Genomic DNA, 18657 nt, shown 5'->3' with positions numbered 1-18657 from the left:
AATCCCTGCTGTTCATCCACTCATCGGGGGCTGGTCAGTAAATGGTTAACCTGGCTTAGCCATGGTACATATATTCAAGATTAAGAGACGAGCAACGCAAGTGTATGACTCACCCCGTACCACGCAAATAATAATTTCTACAGAACCATACTGGAAGTTTCGAAGTTAACGAAGAAACCTCAATATAGAAGGCAGTGGGCGAAGCATATAACACTAAAACAAAGGTGGGTTCACAAGGTGAATGAATGTATACATATCTGTATATACATTCATCTTGCTAGGTATCACACATCAAAAGCCAGTGTTTTGATGTCTTTAAATGTGCGGAAGTTTGACGGGTCCCTTGGTCATGGACGGGGAGAGCAGTTTCCTTCAGTCACGAACAAAGAGCAGTCAACTTCTTCGTTCACTGACGAGTGCACTTTGACTTTCCCTCTCGTTCAGGGATGACTGTTGCTGTGTGTGAGCATATTGCGATGTGAACCCAACTTGAACATCATGAGAAAATCAGTGATGTGCAGAGCAAAGCCAAACCAGACGATGAAAGTTCTTGGTCGGTCGAGGAGACTAGAGGGCTTCTTTTCTCAGTTATAAGGCGTCCAAGTTATGTTATGTTGCTATACATTGAATGACTCCCTTTTGCTACATGGCGTTCTCAACATGTGCCTCGTAGACACCAAACGTTGAAAAAAAGATCTTGCACTTGTATTGCATGACTTCTGCTTGATAACGGTCTTCGGAGAAAAAACTCATGAGCCGACTGATCGCCATTAAATGTTAGTCATTGTTTCCGAGAAGAAAACGGAGACGAGCAAGAACCTCAGTTCCCAAGAATAAATAAGTAATCCCAATTCCGAAACTGATTACTTGATTCTGAGTTCTGGTATTATGATAAAGAATTAACAACCGTTTCGCAGCTTGTCAGTAATTGAAAGGGGCCAGAAATTTTTACTCAGACATATTACAATAATTGTCCAAGTTGATGGTTGTTTTTCAAGGTTATGTGACGAGTTAATATTAAGTTTACTGCGTCGTGAGGTCGTTGTACATGGTGGGTCGACACCGTTGAATTTTATGCTAATTAGTACTAAGAAGGTTGCAAAGAATTTATTTTTAAAATAAAGTTGGTTTTATGACAAGCAAACTTGTATAACAAAGCGCCTGTCAGTAAATTGTTTTATTTTCGAGATATACATGTTCATGTCAAGGGTTGAACATTAATGAGAGGATTTTGCCCCTTTGATACCTTTAGAGAAATATAGAATTCGTTTTGAAATCGCGAGAAACCGTTGGTAAGTCATCCTGTATTAAAGGATCGGCAGGAAATGATCAGGCGTTGAGAACGATACGGAAAGTCCCCCAGCCTACCTTGTCTAAATGTCAACAATTACGGTATTCTTATGTTGACAGTTTCGGAGGTGCCGTTAAGCTACCATTAAGTACATCACCGTGAACACTCAGAACATTCAAAATTGATGTGATGTATTTCTTTTCTTCTTCTGTGAAAGCTTATAACACCGTATTTGCTACAATTAGGTGTCCTTTAGCGTTGTGGACTTCAAATATCAAGTATATTAATATTTGCACCACAATTGTCTGGCACCGACCAGTTTTATGAGGGCCAGCTGTTCAAACGTGAGATACTTCGCAATTTGCTTCATACCACATTCAAATGCCTTTCAGGATCCGTTCTCGAGTTCAAAGTCATGCGAGCGAGGTCATTGCGTTATACTAATAATGGTGTGTATGTATCAGGTTTCTTTCAGGTTACATCAACAAGTCTGGTTAATCATAAGCGTCCAAACAGATATAAGCAGTGTGAAGATGACTGGAACAAGAGGTGGTATAGATTATATGGTGTAGAGCATCTGCAACTTAGTTATTGATTCCGTGGATTGTAACGCTGTACCAGCTGATCGCGCCATCGGACCCTGGCCTTTGTTTACCATCGCCACGTGGGGTCGCATGGCGCAGTGCAGCGAAACTCGACAAAGGCACTGTCACTTGCCCTACTGATACCTTTGTATCCATAGTCACCTAATTAGTCAACACTAGATTCATGTGCCACTACTAATTTAACTTGCCCTTGTTAGATATGTCTGCCCTTCTTAACAACACAAAGGAAAACCCAGCTACGTGTGATTATGCAAGAACTATTTATGCTATTCATTTCGTATTAGATAACGAATCTTATCCTTGCCGTTCCCGCATATCTATAAACTACCAGCTGAACAGTGTTAACCCAAAACGCCATGACGTGACCTTCCCTCGACAGAATGTTCTATTCTAATTATTAGATATTATAAGTAACTGTAGTAATTAGTCTCGAAATTAAAGGTAATACCTTGAGGTAGTGGCATGGAAATGTCATCAAAGCAAAAGGCATGACAGGTAACCTACATATGCGTCGGAACCCAGAAATACATTATAATGCATGTGCGTTAAGATACCGTTGCATGTGTTATGTACTGACTGGCTGGCACTTAGGCTTGTGTGGATGTATGGGGTATTGTACCAGTAACAACACAAAGTAATACTTGTAATATACTTGTGGGTTGTTGGTATGTAGGCCATGATGAACGTTTACCTTTGTGTAACCGTGTGACGATAGCGAACGTTCACGTCTGAGACTTTATGTGAGGTGGCATCGATCAATCTCGAGAGCGTAAGTTGTAAACTATACGCTTTAGGTTCTGGAATGTTTCGTAAGGAACGGATACTTCTGGCTCCTTAGTACTCGTATAATTTTTGGTTTAATATGTGGAGCCCTGAACTAATACGGTTATAATATGATATGAGGGAAAGGGCTGGTTAGATCGTTAGACGTGGTGGTAGACGGTTACATTTGGATGGTACGACGAAATAAAAAGCCACATTTGTACTATGTTGCGGCGCAGAAGTAATCGGCCTCACTGGGACTATAAATACATAAAGACGTGGTTTTGAGCTACCATATATGGAATATGCTCCCTGTTCGTGAAGGGACGCACTTGGATTATATTACGTAGCACTGGACGACCACACTCGGATCATATTACGACGTGGTAATTGACTTCCGCACTCGGGTTATGGTCCAGCATGGTAAGAAAGGAATGCCATGTTCATACAGCAGTCAGTCATGGACCACTCCCTGGTTAAGATAGAAAAACTTCATTACAACAACTATAGCATTCTTTTCCCGAGTTCTTTTGGAAGTTACAATACATTGTCGGCGAACTACAGTTTCAGTGAAGATCCGGTGTGTGTGTGTATATATATATATATATATATATATATATATATATATATATATATATATATATGAGATGGGGCGGTGTCATTTGGCAAATTTGGATAACCAGTAATATCATTCGTCGTACAGCATTGTTCATGAGAAACTGATGTAAATGTTCAAAAGTCCAGGTCATGCATTAGTGGGTGTTGATGTATGCTAGTGATATCACAACCTTTTGAAAAACAAAACAAAAGAACATGAAGTTTCGTTGCACTTGTATATTAGTTGTGGATATAGGTGGTGACGTAATCTTTTCATGAGAGAGGCGGGTGCCTGCAACCGACACCTTTACCCTGGGGTTAAGTGTGGTGCAAAAGCGATCACTTTCTTTAGCCACTTCAACGACTTATGCCTTGTATTTCCCCTTGCCAGAAGTGTTTTCACGGTACATGCTTTTGATTAGTTGACTGACGATGCAACTGCTCTGTGACGGAGAAATCGAAAAAAATGTGATGGCGCAAAAGTTTGTGTAACGGGGCTACCGGTGCCACATCGCTTATTTAGGTAACGAAGGACGTTGTATTCACGTTTTCCGGGTGCCAGGCTTGGGTGGTGGTGATGCTGCGGGGCACATGGGGTGGTGTGACGTCATCACCCGCTCAAACTGCTTCTCCGGTGTTTCCTTGTTCAGAGGCGCTAGCAAGAATGAGCAAGGCTTTTAATGGATACACAAGTCCACATAACGTCAGAACAATGCGCAACAGGAGTTGTCAAAGTGGCGCACTTTGTAATGTTTGTTTTATTAAGACTTGAAAACCCAATTGGTACGGCCTGTGCCCGAGACTGAAGCACACCGTTTCAAACACAAGTGAAAACTCAGCGTACAAATGTAGGATTATGGTGTTTTTTTCAAGCCTGAGATCAGTATAACGTGATAAAGTGCCATACTAGTGAAGGAGGCTACATGTGATGGCGAGGCTTACCTGAAGTCTCTGTAGTTGGAGGCGGGTCAGCGCGGTGTTCTCAGGGGCAAGTAGGGAGTGGGGGAACAGCTCCTTGTTATTCCTTTTATCCTCTAGTTTGTTGGCTGTTGACAGTTGTGACCTGCTGATTGGAATAGCCTCAGCATCCGGAGACTTGTTACTGTAGTTTACTCCCTTATTTTCATAATGTATTAATCCTTAATCGATAGTATTCATCTATATATAACTGAGCTTTCGTCAGAAAGTGAGAGTGAGGGCGCTCAGCGTGAACACGTGCCGTGAGCCGCCGCGTGCTGCACCGTATAGAACCGCCGCTAGACTGCTCACTGTTGCCTCACCACCAGCCACCCTGCCATGGGAAGCCTAGTTAAGGGGAGTGGGGGTTGATGGGGTGAAGGTGGGGGGGGGGGATGGTGATGGTTGGAGGACGGTATGTTTGTGGGTGGGAAAAGGGGTGGAGTCTGTTTGTAAAAAAGAAAAAAAAAAAAGAGATACAGGGACAGCGTGGGAGGAAGGGACGTAAGGTAGTAAACGATGGGGGTAGGTGGGCGGGACATAGAGGGAATGGTGTGTCAGAGAGAGCCGGTTGGTCAGGTCATGTTTTGTAGATCCAATAATAGAGATGTAATATGTGTATGTTTCGCAGCCCCAATTATTGCTGATTCTAAAATTACTAGGGTTATTTAGAGGGAAATATCATAATTGCACGGTAGTAATGTTGTTAGTATGGGAATTGCCAGGTCTGGTTATTACGTGAGCAAATCAATAACACGTTACTGGTGCTTTCATGGTTTAGGAATAAATATACTAGGCGGATAGATTAAAAAGAATAGTCTAAGTTGAAGCTGAATCCAGTGTTCACATAAGGCATGTGTGAGGTTATGTTAAATGAGAAGTGTGTGATTCACTCTGTAACGGAGAGCGAGTTCGAATTTATGTTGAAGAATTCGTTAACTTTTTCAGCTAGTCCTTTTAGGCTGGATACTGAAATGATAGATTTTCTGCCATATTCAAAAAGCTCGAGCGCTATGAAACATTGGTTTAGTAACTTGACCCTCCTTTTGTTTTGAGGAAGGGCATTGTGGTAGGTGACTAGTGGATAGTGGATTGCTTTGTTTGAGTGGCAGAAACACGAATAAGCAGGAGGTGCGACGGGTGCGTGCGTGTGGGCAGCGGAACACCTGCAGCCCGCCAGAGGACACTGCCTGCCACTAGACCCGCTCCTCGTTCATTCTCTGCCTCTGCAGTTACCTAACAGCAATATAACAACCAGAAAATTTGTGGCCAATATTGAGAAAAAAATCTACAGGTTGAATGTGAAATTGAAAATTATTTGCCTTATATGTCCTTAACATTTCTCTGTTTTTTCTTTGACATTGCAGAGTCTAAGAACTGATCAGTGATTTTTCACACATATAACCTTTAGTTATTCTTTGGTACATAGAATATTGATATTCGTTTTATTCCAAGATTTTTTTCTGGCTGTTTGGGTACCCATGCAATGTGCATGTATGCTTTTGAGAATATGAGGGCATTCGCTGTGAGAGCATGTAGTCCTTTGTTTATCTGGAACGGCCTTTCTTGGCTTGTACCTACATGAGAGTATTAGCGAGTTGTTTGTATTTGTTTATGTTTTAGACCGTGTTGGAGGTGTGGTGTTGGTGAGCACATTTGTCCTTGATGTGTTGGATGTATCCCTTTGTTTCATGAATTAGACTGGGGCGACCTTCTCTTGACCATTTTTAGTGACTTAACTGATGATTTATTTTATGAAAATGTCAATTTACCTTTGCATATGTGCTCTTGCTTGGCGTGGATACTGTGATGTTGGGAGTGTTGAAGCAGACCTTTCTGGGAGGTGACTTGCCCAAGGGCACGGTGGGCAAGGTCGCGCGGGCTGCTCCTCGCAACAGACCACTGCTGATGTAACCAGAATGTCTGTTACATTCGGTTGATTGGGGATGAAGTCAGAAGTATAAATATGTTACTAAAACAACCACCATATTCGAACAGAAAGTGGAGCTTTGTTCCTAACCGTGAGGGAGACCAAGCGTTCATGGCTCGGGAATCGATCTTTGTTCCCCCCAAATAGGATCTGCGGGTGTCACGGTAGTGGGAGTAGCCCACCACATATCGATATCTGGATTTTAATCATGTAATCATCTATGTGGGAAGGACAGGGTTGTGTGTAATTTCCGTCGGATTGGTTTAACGTTTATTTCCATTTATCTGGTCGGTCATTAATTTGTATTGCGTGACCATGATTGTGGGTGTAGAACAGATAATGACAGTACACCCACACTTGTGTGCTCTTTTGTTGAACATTTATGAATACATGTTTAAAATGTACACTGCGACTGACGACACTTGATTCACAATGCTGTTGGTACACAAGTATAAATTCCCAGTAAATTGAAAACGGATTCATATGTACTCTACTACTGGAAGCAAAATAGAGAACACAGTATAATAGGTAAACTTGAGATGGATTGTTTTATGGACGTAGGACATATTCTCATAGTATGTGGATATGTTAATGTACGACCATTTATTTAAGCCTTACCGTCATTTCCGGTTGTGGGTCATTAGGTTTATTTAGTCTTTCAGAATATGAAACTATTATGAGATTAATTGGTTTTATATTGGCAAAATAGGTTAACGGGCTTATTTTTTATGATATATAGGTCACGCTTGTAAAATGTCGCAATGACACGATGGCAATATATTGTAGGTCAGCGTGGTGAATGTTGCCGTGTCAGTGTGGCAAAACTAGCCAGCGTGATGGTAGCTGCTGCACTCACTTCCTGCTCCTGGCCTCTCACCGCTCCGTTTTAGGCCACTCGATCAAACCATGGTCCCGTAGCTAAACTCAGGCCTGTCACTGTTAAATTCATCTTCGTCAAATGAAGCCAAATGAAAAAATGGCAGCGTAGATCTGATGAAGCTGGAAGATATATAATGCCTGTGTAACGGGGTTCAAATTATCGTGAAAATATTATCCCGTTTAATTGAAAACAAAAGGAATTATAACGAGGTGGGACTTATTTAAAGAAATAAATTGATGACGGCCTTGGTCTTTATACCATATATATATATATATATATATATATATATATATATATATATATATATATATATATATATATATGTATGTTGTGTGTATGTGTGGTTTGCGTTTTTTCGAATGTCACTTTCGTCTATCATTGCAACAGGATACTTAAGGAATTTTCTCCGTGTATTAGACATCTTGTTAAAAAAATAATTCAGAAACAAGAATGCTGGATAAGGTTGTACATTACTGAATCCCAAGAAAGTGAAAGTATCAACTCATGGACAGGGTTCAACAGTTAAGGTGATGAAAAGATTTTAAATGGGAAAACACGGACTGATATTAAAGTCGATCATCCAGAAAAATGGGTCCCCAGTTTTAGTTTTGTTAGGGAAAGGTATATATATATATATATATATATATATATATATATATATATATATATATATATATATATATTTTTTTTTTTGTTTGTCGCTGTCTCCCGCGTTTGCGAGGTAGCGCAAGGAAACAGACGAAAGAAATGGCCCAACCCACCCCCATACACATGTATATACATACGTCCACACACGCAAATATACATACCTACACAGCTTTCCATGGTTTACCCCAGATGCTTCACATGCCCTGATTCAATCCACTGACAGCACGTCAACCCCGGTATACCACATCGCTCCAATTCACTCTATTCCTTGCCCTCCTTTCACCCTCCTGCATGTTCAGGCCCCGATCACACAAAATCTTTTTCACTCCATCCTTCCACCTCCAATTTGGTCTCCCTCTTCTCGTTCCCTCCACCTCCGACACATATATCCTCTTGGTCAATCTTTCCTCACTCATTCTCTCCATGTGCCCAAACCATTTCAAAACACCCTCTTCTGCTCTCTCAACCACGCTCTTTTTATTTCCACACATCTCTCTTACCCTTACGTTACTTACTCGATCAAACCACCTCACACCACACACTGTCCTCAAACATCTCATTTCCAGCACATCCATCCTCGTGCGCACCACTCTATCCATAGCCCACGCCTCGCAACCATACAACATTGTTGGAACCACTATTCCTTCAAATATACCCATTTTTGCTTTCCGAGATAATGTTCAGGAAGGCTATTGGCACTATTTTTTATCCCAGAAACCCATTAAAGTTGCCAGACTACACACAGTAAACTCATCGGTTAAAAAAAAAAAAAGCAAGATTTTACTATGTCGAGCTCGCAATAAATATGACTCAATGGTCATGTAAAGAAGAAACAACGGGATTGACATTTTCATTTCCATAAGCTATTACATTTTTAAGCTTCCGGTACCCTTATGAAGTAGCGTACGTCCTCGTCTTACAGGTGTAGAGGGTAGACATTAATATTCAGGCCAACGTGTTGCCAGCCAGCCACGAAACTCCCTAACCACTACTGCTGTATGTTACATTCATATACCTTCCATTTAAATCCAAAATATCGTAGTAGCAAATAGAATCACTTCCTCGGGAAGGAACATATATTTGTGGTTTAATTTTAAACCGATGAAAATATTTGGACAAGGTCTGTGTATCGAGGTTGGCCCCCACCGCGTAGAATAACAATAACATAGAGCACGCGGTCGGTCGTCCTCCCGTACAGCTTGTTCCTCTTTTGATGGCGTGAGCCATGCACGTGGTGTCACCCGTCTCCCTGATCGACCACAGGAGTTATCTGCTGTAATTGTGTGACCCTTTCCATGAATCATACAACTATGAAAATGATAGCATGAGGGGGCTCTGAGATTCATGTTAATGTACTTAGGTGTTAGGCTTTATAATCCTTGAAAACAAGTTTGTAGAGCTTTTGGTATATTTATAATTACAATGAGTCCCTTTTTAGCGCATAATCTTAATGTATATAAAGTAGATGTTTTAAAGAAAGTAACAACATAATATCGACTTTTGGAATACTACAATTTTCATTGTTAAACCAAAAAGGGCCTTTGCCTGGGGCAAAAATGGCTTTTTGCTCTATAGTACTGATGGAGAAGGAAGGCCTAAAGTTTTAATAGACAGAGGGGGCCAGGTGAGGATATTCCATAAAAGGCCCAGTCCTCTGTTCTTAACGCTACCTCGCTAACGCGGGAAATGGCGAAAAGTTTGAAAAAAAAAAAAAAAAAAAAAAAAAATCTTTGAATGACGACTTTTCAATTGAAAAAGAAATGACAGCCATCATAACTGACACCTTGTAATCTATTTATGCTTTTGCCCTTTTTCACATTTGGACGAGTTTGAATATGATATTTTTTGTCACATGGTATCACTGGGTAATTGTTACTACATTGAAAATTTCAGTACCATAAAAACTGTTATTTAATGAAACTGCTGTTGATTCAAATATTTAACAGAAGACAATTTCAGTAATTTATTGCAGTTGCTTTTGAACTGTTACGTCATCTGTTCTTTACCATTCATGAACCAGCTGCTTAATGGAATCGCTTTGGTGCAGGTCTACTTAATTTAAAGGGTCCCCTAATCTAGCCAGTCTCACCCAGAGGTAACGTGACTTGCTCCTTCCAAGTGGCATCACATGCAAGTTGGTCAGAGATAGAAACAACCTATTATATAACCTTAACAATACATTAAGCTAGCATTTTTTTTCATATTGTTGTGGTGTATATAAATGTCTAAACTTGGACCCATCAGCTGTTTGACCGGGAGAGCTGCACCTACACATATTTGTTGGCTGATGCTACTACCAAGGATGCTGTCCTCATCGACCCAGTCATTGAGCTGGCAGAGAGAGACGCTCAGCTAATCAAGGATTTGGGGCTGAAGCTAAAATTTGTCAGTGAGTTTACCTTCCCACGTTCCAGTTTCTTTGGCTTATTTTACATTACGGCAGTTGATAAAATAATTATATAATCAAAGGACCATACCACAAAAACCCCAAACTTAAACCTGCAGTGTTGTAGAATTAGGACAGTTTTTGTTTTATTGTCTTGTAAAGGTGGTTAGTTCTTTCCTACTACACCAACAATGCTAAGATTTTTTTATCCAAATGAAATAACCAGGGGAACTTTCCTGCTTCCCAGAGATTTGTATATGCATTAAACACGCTATGATCTTTTCATCACAATCCTTGTCTTTATGGCTATATATATCTTTGATGCCAGTTCCTTTGGGAACTCCATCAAAGGAGTTACTGTACTTAGAACTACACTGGATAGATACATAGATATAGAAAATTTTGGATCACAATAAATTTTTTTTTGTGTAGTACACATTTACATATCCTACATTTAACTGAAATATTTCCGCTAGAAATAGCCTTCTGATAGATGCATCTCTAATCCAAAACAGAGACTCCATTTTAACAGAAAATCAAAGAATTAGTGCATACTACTGAATATTTTGTGTCTAAAACCAAGATTTTTCTTGTTTTGACAGTGAACACCCATGTCCATGCAGATCACATAAGTGGGACGGGTCTTTTGAAAAAACTCGTACCTGGCTGTCAGTCTGTCATATCTGAGGTAATAATGTTGTGTAGTAAAGCAACATTTCTTAAAAAAGAAAAAAAGCATGCTGCACTTCTAGGGATTTATAATGTTTCCCACATTTTTGCATGATGACCCTTTTAATTTTTTTTTTCTAAAATTTGAATATAAATCTTTATTACTGCTCCTCTGTTATCTTTTTATTTAAGTGCTGTATTTTCCAGATCACAGTTTATTGCTTGCACTGACAATTTTTCCTACCTCTGAAACAATTATTACATAAATTGTGCTTGTAAAATTTTCAGAGTTATAGTTTAAAGTACAAGGTATAGTCAGTACATGCATTAAGTAGAATTCAAATGATTCATCAAACTTTGGTTAGACTTTTGCTGAGGAATCCTAATAATTCAATTGAAAATTTAAGACTGAAACATCTGGATTTTAAGTAAAGGTCTGGGTACAAGACAGAAATGTATGACCAATTTTTTCATTTTCTAATATATGAACTTCAGCTTAAGTAAGGGTAAGTAAGCATAGCACAGTAATTCATATGAGTATGAGGTGTATAGTAATAGTTATACATTAATTGAAGTGGCTCTCAGATATTTGAGCCTTTGTTCAGTTTTACTTTTGATTTATAACAAAGCAATTGACAAAAGTAGTAAGCAGGAACATTAGACAGGAGCATTATGTAGTAGTTGATAGGAACATTAGGTGGGAGCATAAGGTAGAAGTTGCAGCTAGAAGTAATCAGTAGGAGCATTTAGATAGGAGCCTCTGAAAACAGTGCAACAAAGTTGCCCTCTGCCAAGAGCCTGTTAAGGGAGAGGCATAAAGGCTAAGAAGTGGCAACAGAGTTCACTAGTCATGGAGTGCTTTTGCTGTGGCCATCCCTTAAGGGAGTTTCCGAAGGGAACAGGCATAAGATTTACATAGATAGACGTTTCAAAATATAAAGCTAATAGTTTTTCTATTCACTTTACATCAGAAGTAAAGACAAGAGACTTTATTACAAAGCCTAGAAACTTTATTGAAGGCCCCATACAGGGTGCAGCACTTTAGCAGTCAAGCTAAGGTTGCAACATGTTAAGAGGACATTAATTAGATTAACTTTTAAAATGTATAAGCTTTGAACCATTTATTGGTTATCAGGCACTTGGTAATGATTAAGGCAAGCTTGCTTGCTATGAGCCTCCCATGTGTTTCAGTCTTTGGAACCTCAGAATTAATTTTATTTACTGGAGTGCATTAGAATTTATGGCAGAAAGTCTAAAACTCTACACTATGTACCTTATTCAGTCTCCTTAATTCCTGATATACCCAAAACTGCCTCGGAATGCATACATAATAGTTCTCATTTTTTATGATGGGTAAGGGAGCCTGAGCCAGATTTTAAAGCCTTTGGATTTCCCTTGAATGTATGTCACAGATAGCTATTTACAAGACATATTTAATAAGAAAGTATACTGGGGGAGGGTCAGGGCTGGATACATCAAAAAGTACTGGGAGACAAGTGAATGTAGTGAAAGGAAGTACACTGCCTTCTGGCGCAATGTACTGCATTTTGGTGTTTCTGACCAAAAACTGGATTTGTAATATGTGATGGAACACGTAATACGCATATTGAGATAGTATGAGCATGAATCTTGAGGCAAAGAATGAATAGTGTTAAGGCTGCATTAAAGTATGATGAAGAACTCTCACGGATAGAAATAAAGCATCGAATGTTTTGAGATTAATGCTGGAACATTCTTTTTATTTACTGAACCATAAGTACCATAACCTTCATTAATTAATCTTTTTTATGAAACTTTATAAAAGAATTTGTTTCCTTGTGTCTTTCAAATATTTAAGTGCTTAATTCACTTTTTACATATTTTAGGAGTCTGGTGCAACAGCTGATACCCATGTTAAACATGGTGACACTGTAACCTTTGGTAATCATGAATTAGAGGTTCGAAGTACACCAGGTCATACAAATGGTTAGTTGACCTCAAGGTAATTTCATTTTTTCTCTTCCTATTCTATCATTATTGTATGTTTGTTGAAACAAAAAATCATTTGTAAAGGCAATCACAGATTTTTTTTTCTGCATGCGATGTAATGATTGTTTTATGGGATGAAGCCCCTGTATGAGGAACATCATGAATGTTGTCAAAAACTTATTCCACTCATCACCAAATAGTAAATTGTTTTCTCCCTGATCAGAACAAACCCCCACACCGCATGAACTTGGTGTGTAATGAAAGTTTGTAGTAAGGGAAAAGAGAAAACAACTGTCCTTGTATTCAAACATTCCATGTTTGAACCCAAAGTAAATGTTTGCTTTTGTATGATAAACAATCATCGTCTGAACTACAGCAGTAAACCATTTCTGATTTTTTAATGGCTTCAGGTGGTGCAGTAATGAAATAATTACAAAGCTTACTTATGAAGCATAATTGTGCCTTAATTGTGCTGACCCTTTTAAAGTGCCTACTATAAAACTGGTGCTCTTACCATATTACTCCCAAGCTAGCCATTAACATAGGAGCTAGAATAACTTAGAAATCATGAAGTTACTCTAGTGAGACTAATCATAATCAAAGAGCTTATCAGCATCTGTACATTACTTGGGTACTTTGTTGAAGTTGCAGGCCATCATAAATTCATTGGGTTTTGTTGAGATTCTCTGTCTCAGTCTGATACTTTCATTTTCACATGCTTATTTTAGTGCAGATTCTTTAATCATACATACATGTCTAGTTAAGAGCCTGGAAATGTACGTGCAGGGGTTAGCAGACTTGATTACATGAGCTTTTGATTCTCAGATAGAGGGCTTTAAGTAAGCAAAGCTCTTTCTGACTGCTAAAGGTTGTAGCTCATTTGATGTGCAAGCACCTTGGAAACCTCATTACTTAGTCATGGAGGTGATAGGTACATTTCAGCACACAAGAGTATTGTCCATTTCTTTTATAGTTCATGTGTTAACTATAGATTTTGTTCAAAATTGTTTTCTCTTCCTCTTTAAGTTTTACCAAATAATAATATAATCTTCCCTGTCATTTTACACCAGTGTCTCCCTTCATGATCTTGCATATGAGGTCATTATCAGGATGTTCAGTCAGCAGATGTATTTCATGTAAAATTATAAATATTCTCGTAATTCAACTTTGTCATTGTATCCAACTTTATATTTTTATGGAAGAGTGATAGTCTATTCTGAAAAAGTGTTTTAATTTTTTGTGAGTCTTGTTAGTCAATTTTAGCATGATTGCCACTCCATTTCTAGGTTTTCTATCATATAAAGGAATACATGACAGAATTGAAGCCTACTTGGAAAAATATATTTTTTCTGAACTCTTGCTTTATGACATATTTCTTTTCTTCATTTCAAATTTACCTGCACCTTCTTGGACATGATATGGTTAGCTGGTTGGTTTCTGCTCTGCTTGTATGATTTTATAGAAGCATGAGGTGAAGAGATTTGCTTGATTTAACAGGAAGCAATAACTACACCTTTTCCAAAACAATCTCTGGGTTCTTTGTGTTCACCTCACTTAATGTTTCATGTCATGCATAATGTTCACATTAGGAAACATTTTGGATATGGAACTTAAAAGCCAGAAATCATTCTATAAATTCTCATTTTCTTTGCCAGGTTGTGTAACATATGTAAGCCATGTTGAGAAATTTGCATTTACTGGTGATGCCTTGCTTATACGTGGCTGTGGGAGAACGGACTTTCAAGAAGGTTCCTCAGAAACCCTTTATGATTCTGTCAAGTCCCAAATTCTCAGTCTTCCTGATGATTTCCTTCTCTACCCAGCCCACGATTACAAAGGTAAACTTTGGTAAACGTAGGTAATGTAAACAAATAATTTTTGGAACAAAATATGTGGTCTAAAATTCTTGTTGAAAATTAGAATGTTTGTATTATCGTATTGATGCTTTGCTTTGTCGCTGTCTCCCGCGTTAGCAAGGTAGCACGAGGAAACAGACGAAAGAATGGCCCAACCCATCCACATACACATGTATCTACATACACATCCACACACGCAAATATACATACATATACATCTCAACGTATACATACATATACACACACAGACATATACATATATACACATGTACATAATTCATACTGTCTGCCTTTATTCATCCCCATCGCCACCCCACCACACATGAAATAAAAAACCCCTCCCCCTTCTGTGTGCGAGGTAGCGCTAGGAAAAAACAACAAAGGCCACATTCTTTAACACAGTCTTTAGCTGTCATGTAATAATGCACTGAAACCACAGCTCCCTTTCCACATCCAGGCCCCACAGAACTTTCCATGGTTTACCCCAGACGCTTCACATGCCCTGGTTCAATCCATTGACAGCGCGTCGACCCCGGTATACCACATCGTTCCAGTTCACTCTATTCCTTGCATGCCTTTCACCCTCCTGCATGTTCAGGCCCTGATCACTCAAAATCTTTTTCACACCATCTTTCCACATCCAATTTGGTCTCCCACTTCTCGTTCCCTCCACCTCTGACACATATATCCTCTTGGTCAGTTTTTCCTCACTCATTCTCTCCATGTGACCAAACCATTTCAAAACACCCTCTTCTGCTCTCTCAACTACACTTTTTATTACCACACATCTCTCTTACCCTTATACTACTTACTCAATCAAACCACCTCACACCACATATCCTCAAACATCTCATTTCCAGCACATCCACCCTCCTCCGCACAACTCTATCTATAGCCCACACCTTGCAACCATATAACATTGTTGGAACCACTATTCCTTCAAACTTACCCATTTTTGCTTTTCGAGATAATGTTCTCGACTTCTACACATTCTTCAAAGCTCCCAGAACTTTCACCCCCTCCCCCACCCTATGATTCACTTCCATTGCCATGGTTCCACCCACTGCCAAATCCACTCCCAGATATCTAGAACACTTCACTTCCTCCAGTTTTTCTCCATTTAAACTTACCTCCCAATTGACTTGTCCCTCACCCCTACTGTACCTTATAACCTTGCTCTTATTCACATTTACTCTCAGCTTTCTTCCTTCACACACTTCAAACTCAGTCACCAGCTTCTGCAGTTTCTCACACGAATCAGCCACCAGCGCTGTATCATCAGCGAACAACAACTGACTCACTTCCCAAGCTCTCTCATCCACAACAGACTGCATACTTGCCCCTCTTTCCAAAACTCTTGCATTCACCTCCCTAACAACCCCATCCATAAACAAATGAAACAACCATGGAGACATCACACACCCCTGCCGCAAACCTACATTCACTGAGAACCAATCACTTTCTTCTCTTCCTACACGTACACATGCCTTACATCACTGCTTCTAACAACTTGCCTCCCACACCATATATTCTTAATACTTTCCACAGAGCATCTCTATCAATTCTATCATATGCCTTCTCCAGATCCATAAATGCTACATACAAATCCATTTGCTTTTCTATTTCTCATATCCATTCTTCAAAGCAAACACATGGAATTGTATTGATATAATTAAATTTTGTTGCAGGCCAGACTGTAACAACAGTTGTAGAGGAGAAGGAGTTTAATCCAAGGCTTACCAAATCTAAAGAGGAATTCATTAACATTATGAAGAACCTTGGCCTGGCATACCCAAAAAAAATTGGTAGGAGTGGAAGTTGTTCATATATGTTACACAGATAAAAGTTGATCATAAAGTTTTGTAAGAAAAAGATGCTGCAGTATCAAATGGAGGATGTTAGAAAACCATGAAACAATCAAATTTTTATAGCGTCATGACATGAATATTCAGATTTTAACTATAATCACATCTTCTCTATTCTTAAGAATTTCAAATTGATTCTTATCCCTGAACTTGTGTGATTCTTACAGGAAATCAAGCATGTGAAAGTTCAGTTGGAAAAGTCTTATTTACATATCCTTCTGCAGAATACAGCAACTGTAATCCTCTCAAATTTCTTTTCAGATGTATCTCTACCAGCAAATAAGGTATGCGGATTGTACAATCTACCTGCTGACCTCGCTGCAAAGTTAGAAGCTTAGTAATTGCAGCATCATCAAGAAATTAGGTAGAATATTAAATATATTTCTGAAAACCTTAACTAACAAAAATTTATGATCCAGTTCATTAAAGATTACTTCCAATTTGGAGAATGAGTTTCCAGTAAATAATTTCAGTAAATATTTGAGGTGTTCACATATATACAGTTAGACTTCAAACCTGCATTATTTCTGCAAAATACCTTAAGTATTGACCATAATCTGTGGCCTATTCATTTTTAGTCTAAAATCACAGAATTCTAATACTGCTTGGCCTTTGGCCCCGGGGATTATGGATTTTCGGTATTTTACCTGTACTGTGATATTTTGTGATAGGTTATAAGCACTGTTGGAAAAAAAATTTTTGAGAAATATAAAGCAATTACTGAACATATATGTTGGAGATATTAAAAAAGTATTGTATATTTGATATCTTATACCTGCTAATTGAGAATGGTTTTGAAAAACTCAGGCATTGCACTAGTATATCACATTTCAAAGCTTCCTTGCAATAGTATCCAAGCTTTAAAGTTTTGAGTTAATAAAGGGAACAACCTTTGTTCTTTACATTATTAAAGTGAATACACATTTCTGTGGCTAGTTAGTTATCATTTTCATTTTGTTTGCACTGATATGATTGCTACTTACATGGCTAATATAGGATATTTTCTTATGTGCCCTATATTTTATTAATGATGTTAATTATTGTAGACAAATAAAATTTTCAGTACTCTGTGGCCAGTGTTATTGGACTACACCAATAACCTCTTAGTCTCTTATTATTTATCCTCTCCATGTGTCCAAACAACTTCAGCTCTCTTACAATGTCATTTCATACGCAATGAACCCTCCTCACACTATACTCTCCTCAAGCATTTTATCTTCAATGCATGCATTCTCTTCTGTTCTTTTATATTTAGGTCGCATGGTTCACACCAATACTGCATCATTATGACTACTATACCATTAAACATTCATCTTTGCCCTAATTGAAAGTGATCTTTCTTTCCAAACACTCAATGCATTTCTGACCCATCATCAACATACCATTAAACATATTCATCTTTGCCCCAATTGACAGTAATCTTTCCAAACACTCCTCAATGCATTTTTGACCCCTCATCAACCCTATGTTATTCTTCAGTTCCACTGTAAGATCTGCTGCCACATCTGACAGCTATCACCAGTTTTCACAAAAGGAGACAAAATAAATTACTATGACATCAGTGGTTCTAAGAAAAGTGTTAACAACAATAATAGGAGAAACGGTTATCAAATCCCAAGAGATTAGACTCATAACTGACCAACACGGAATTTGGAATAAAAGATATCTAAAGAATGACCAAATTCTTTAGTTTTGTGGGGCCTGGCTGTGGAAAGGGAGCCCTGGTTTCGATGCATTACACGACTGACAGCTAGAGACTGAGTGTGAATGAACGTGGCCTTTGTTGTCTTTTCCTAGCAATACCTCGCACGCATGCAGGTGGATGGGGGGTGCCATTTCATGTGTGGCAGGAATGGATGAAGGCAGCAAGTATGAATATGTACATGTGTGTATACGTATGTATATGTATGTATACGTTGACCCCTCATCAACCCTACGTTATTCTTCAGTTCCCACTGTTCCATCAGCTGCCACATCCAACAGCTAACACCAGTTTTCACAGAAGGAGACAAAATAAATTACTATGACATCAGTGGTTCTAAGAAAAGTGTTAACAACAATAATAGGAGAAACAGTTATCAAATCCCAAGAAGATTAGACTCATAACTGACCAACACGGAATTTGGAATAAAAGATATTTAAAGAATGACCAAATTCTTGTTTTGTGGGGCTTGGCTGTGGAAAGGGAGCTGTGGTTTCGATGCATTACACATGACTGACAGCTAGAGACTGAGTGTGAACGA

General features: G+C 38.8%; 2 protein-coding genes across 3 annotated transcripts in view; one reads left to right on the top strand and one right to left on the bottom strand.

Moving 5' to 3' along the window:
* Nucleotides 1–4534, bottom strand: part of mlt (tubulin folding cofactor E like protein mlt) — a 54829-nt gene extending 50295 nt beyond the window's left edge. The window contains exon 1 of the mRNA XM_071669407.1: nt 4198–4534. The gene's annotated coding sequence lies outside the window, so the exon portion shown is untranslated. The remainder of the gene's footprint in view (nt 1–4197) is intronic.
* Nucleotides 1–17482, top strand: part of LOC139753199 (persulfide dioxygenase ETHE1, mitochondrial-like) — a 30161-nt gene extending 12679 nt beyond the window's left edge. Inside the window, exons 1-7 of one of the 2 annotated variants that reach the window (XM_071669411.1) lie at nt 3062–3081; nt 9915–10059; nt 10659–10744; nt 12591–12690; nt 14349–14531; nt 16238–16354; nt 16676–17482. In XM_071669411.1, the coding sequence (XP_071525512.1) occupies nt 3079–3081; nt 9915–10059; nt 10659–10744; nt 12591–12690; nt 14349–14531; nt 16238–16354; nt 16676–16752 (711 nt within the window). In that variant the 5' untranslated portion in view covers nt 3062–3078 and the 3' untranslated portion in view covers nt 16753–17482. Of the gene's footprint in view, nt 1–3061; nt 3082–9914; nt 10060–10658; nt 10745–12590; nt 12691–14348; nt 14532–16237; nt 16355–16675 lie in introns of those variants that run through there. The other variant, XM_071669410.1, reaches the window with a different exon arrangement.
* The last annotated feature ends 1175 nt before the right edge of the window (nt 17483–18657 follow it).

The sequence above is a fragment of the Panulirus ornatus genome, chromosome 14, assembly GCF_036320965.1.
Source record: "Panulirus ornatus isolate Po-2019 chromosome 14, ASM3632096v1, whole genome shotgun sequence".
Classification (NCBI taxonomy): Eukaryota; Metazoa; Arthropoda; class Malacostraca; order Decapoda; family Palinuridae; genus Panulirus; species Panulirus ornatus.
This window is presented reverse-complemented; position numbering and strand designations above follow the sequence as displayed.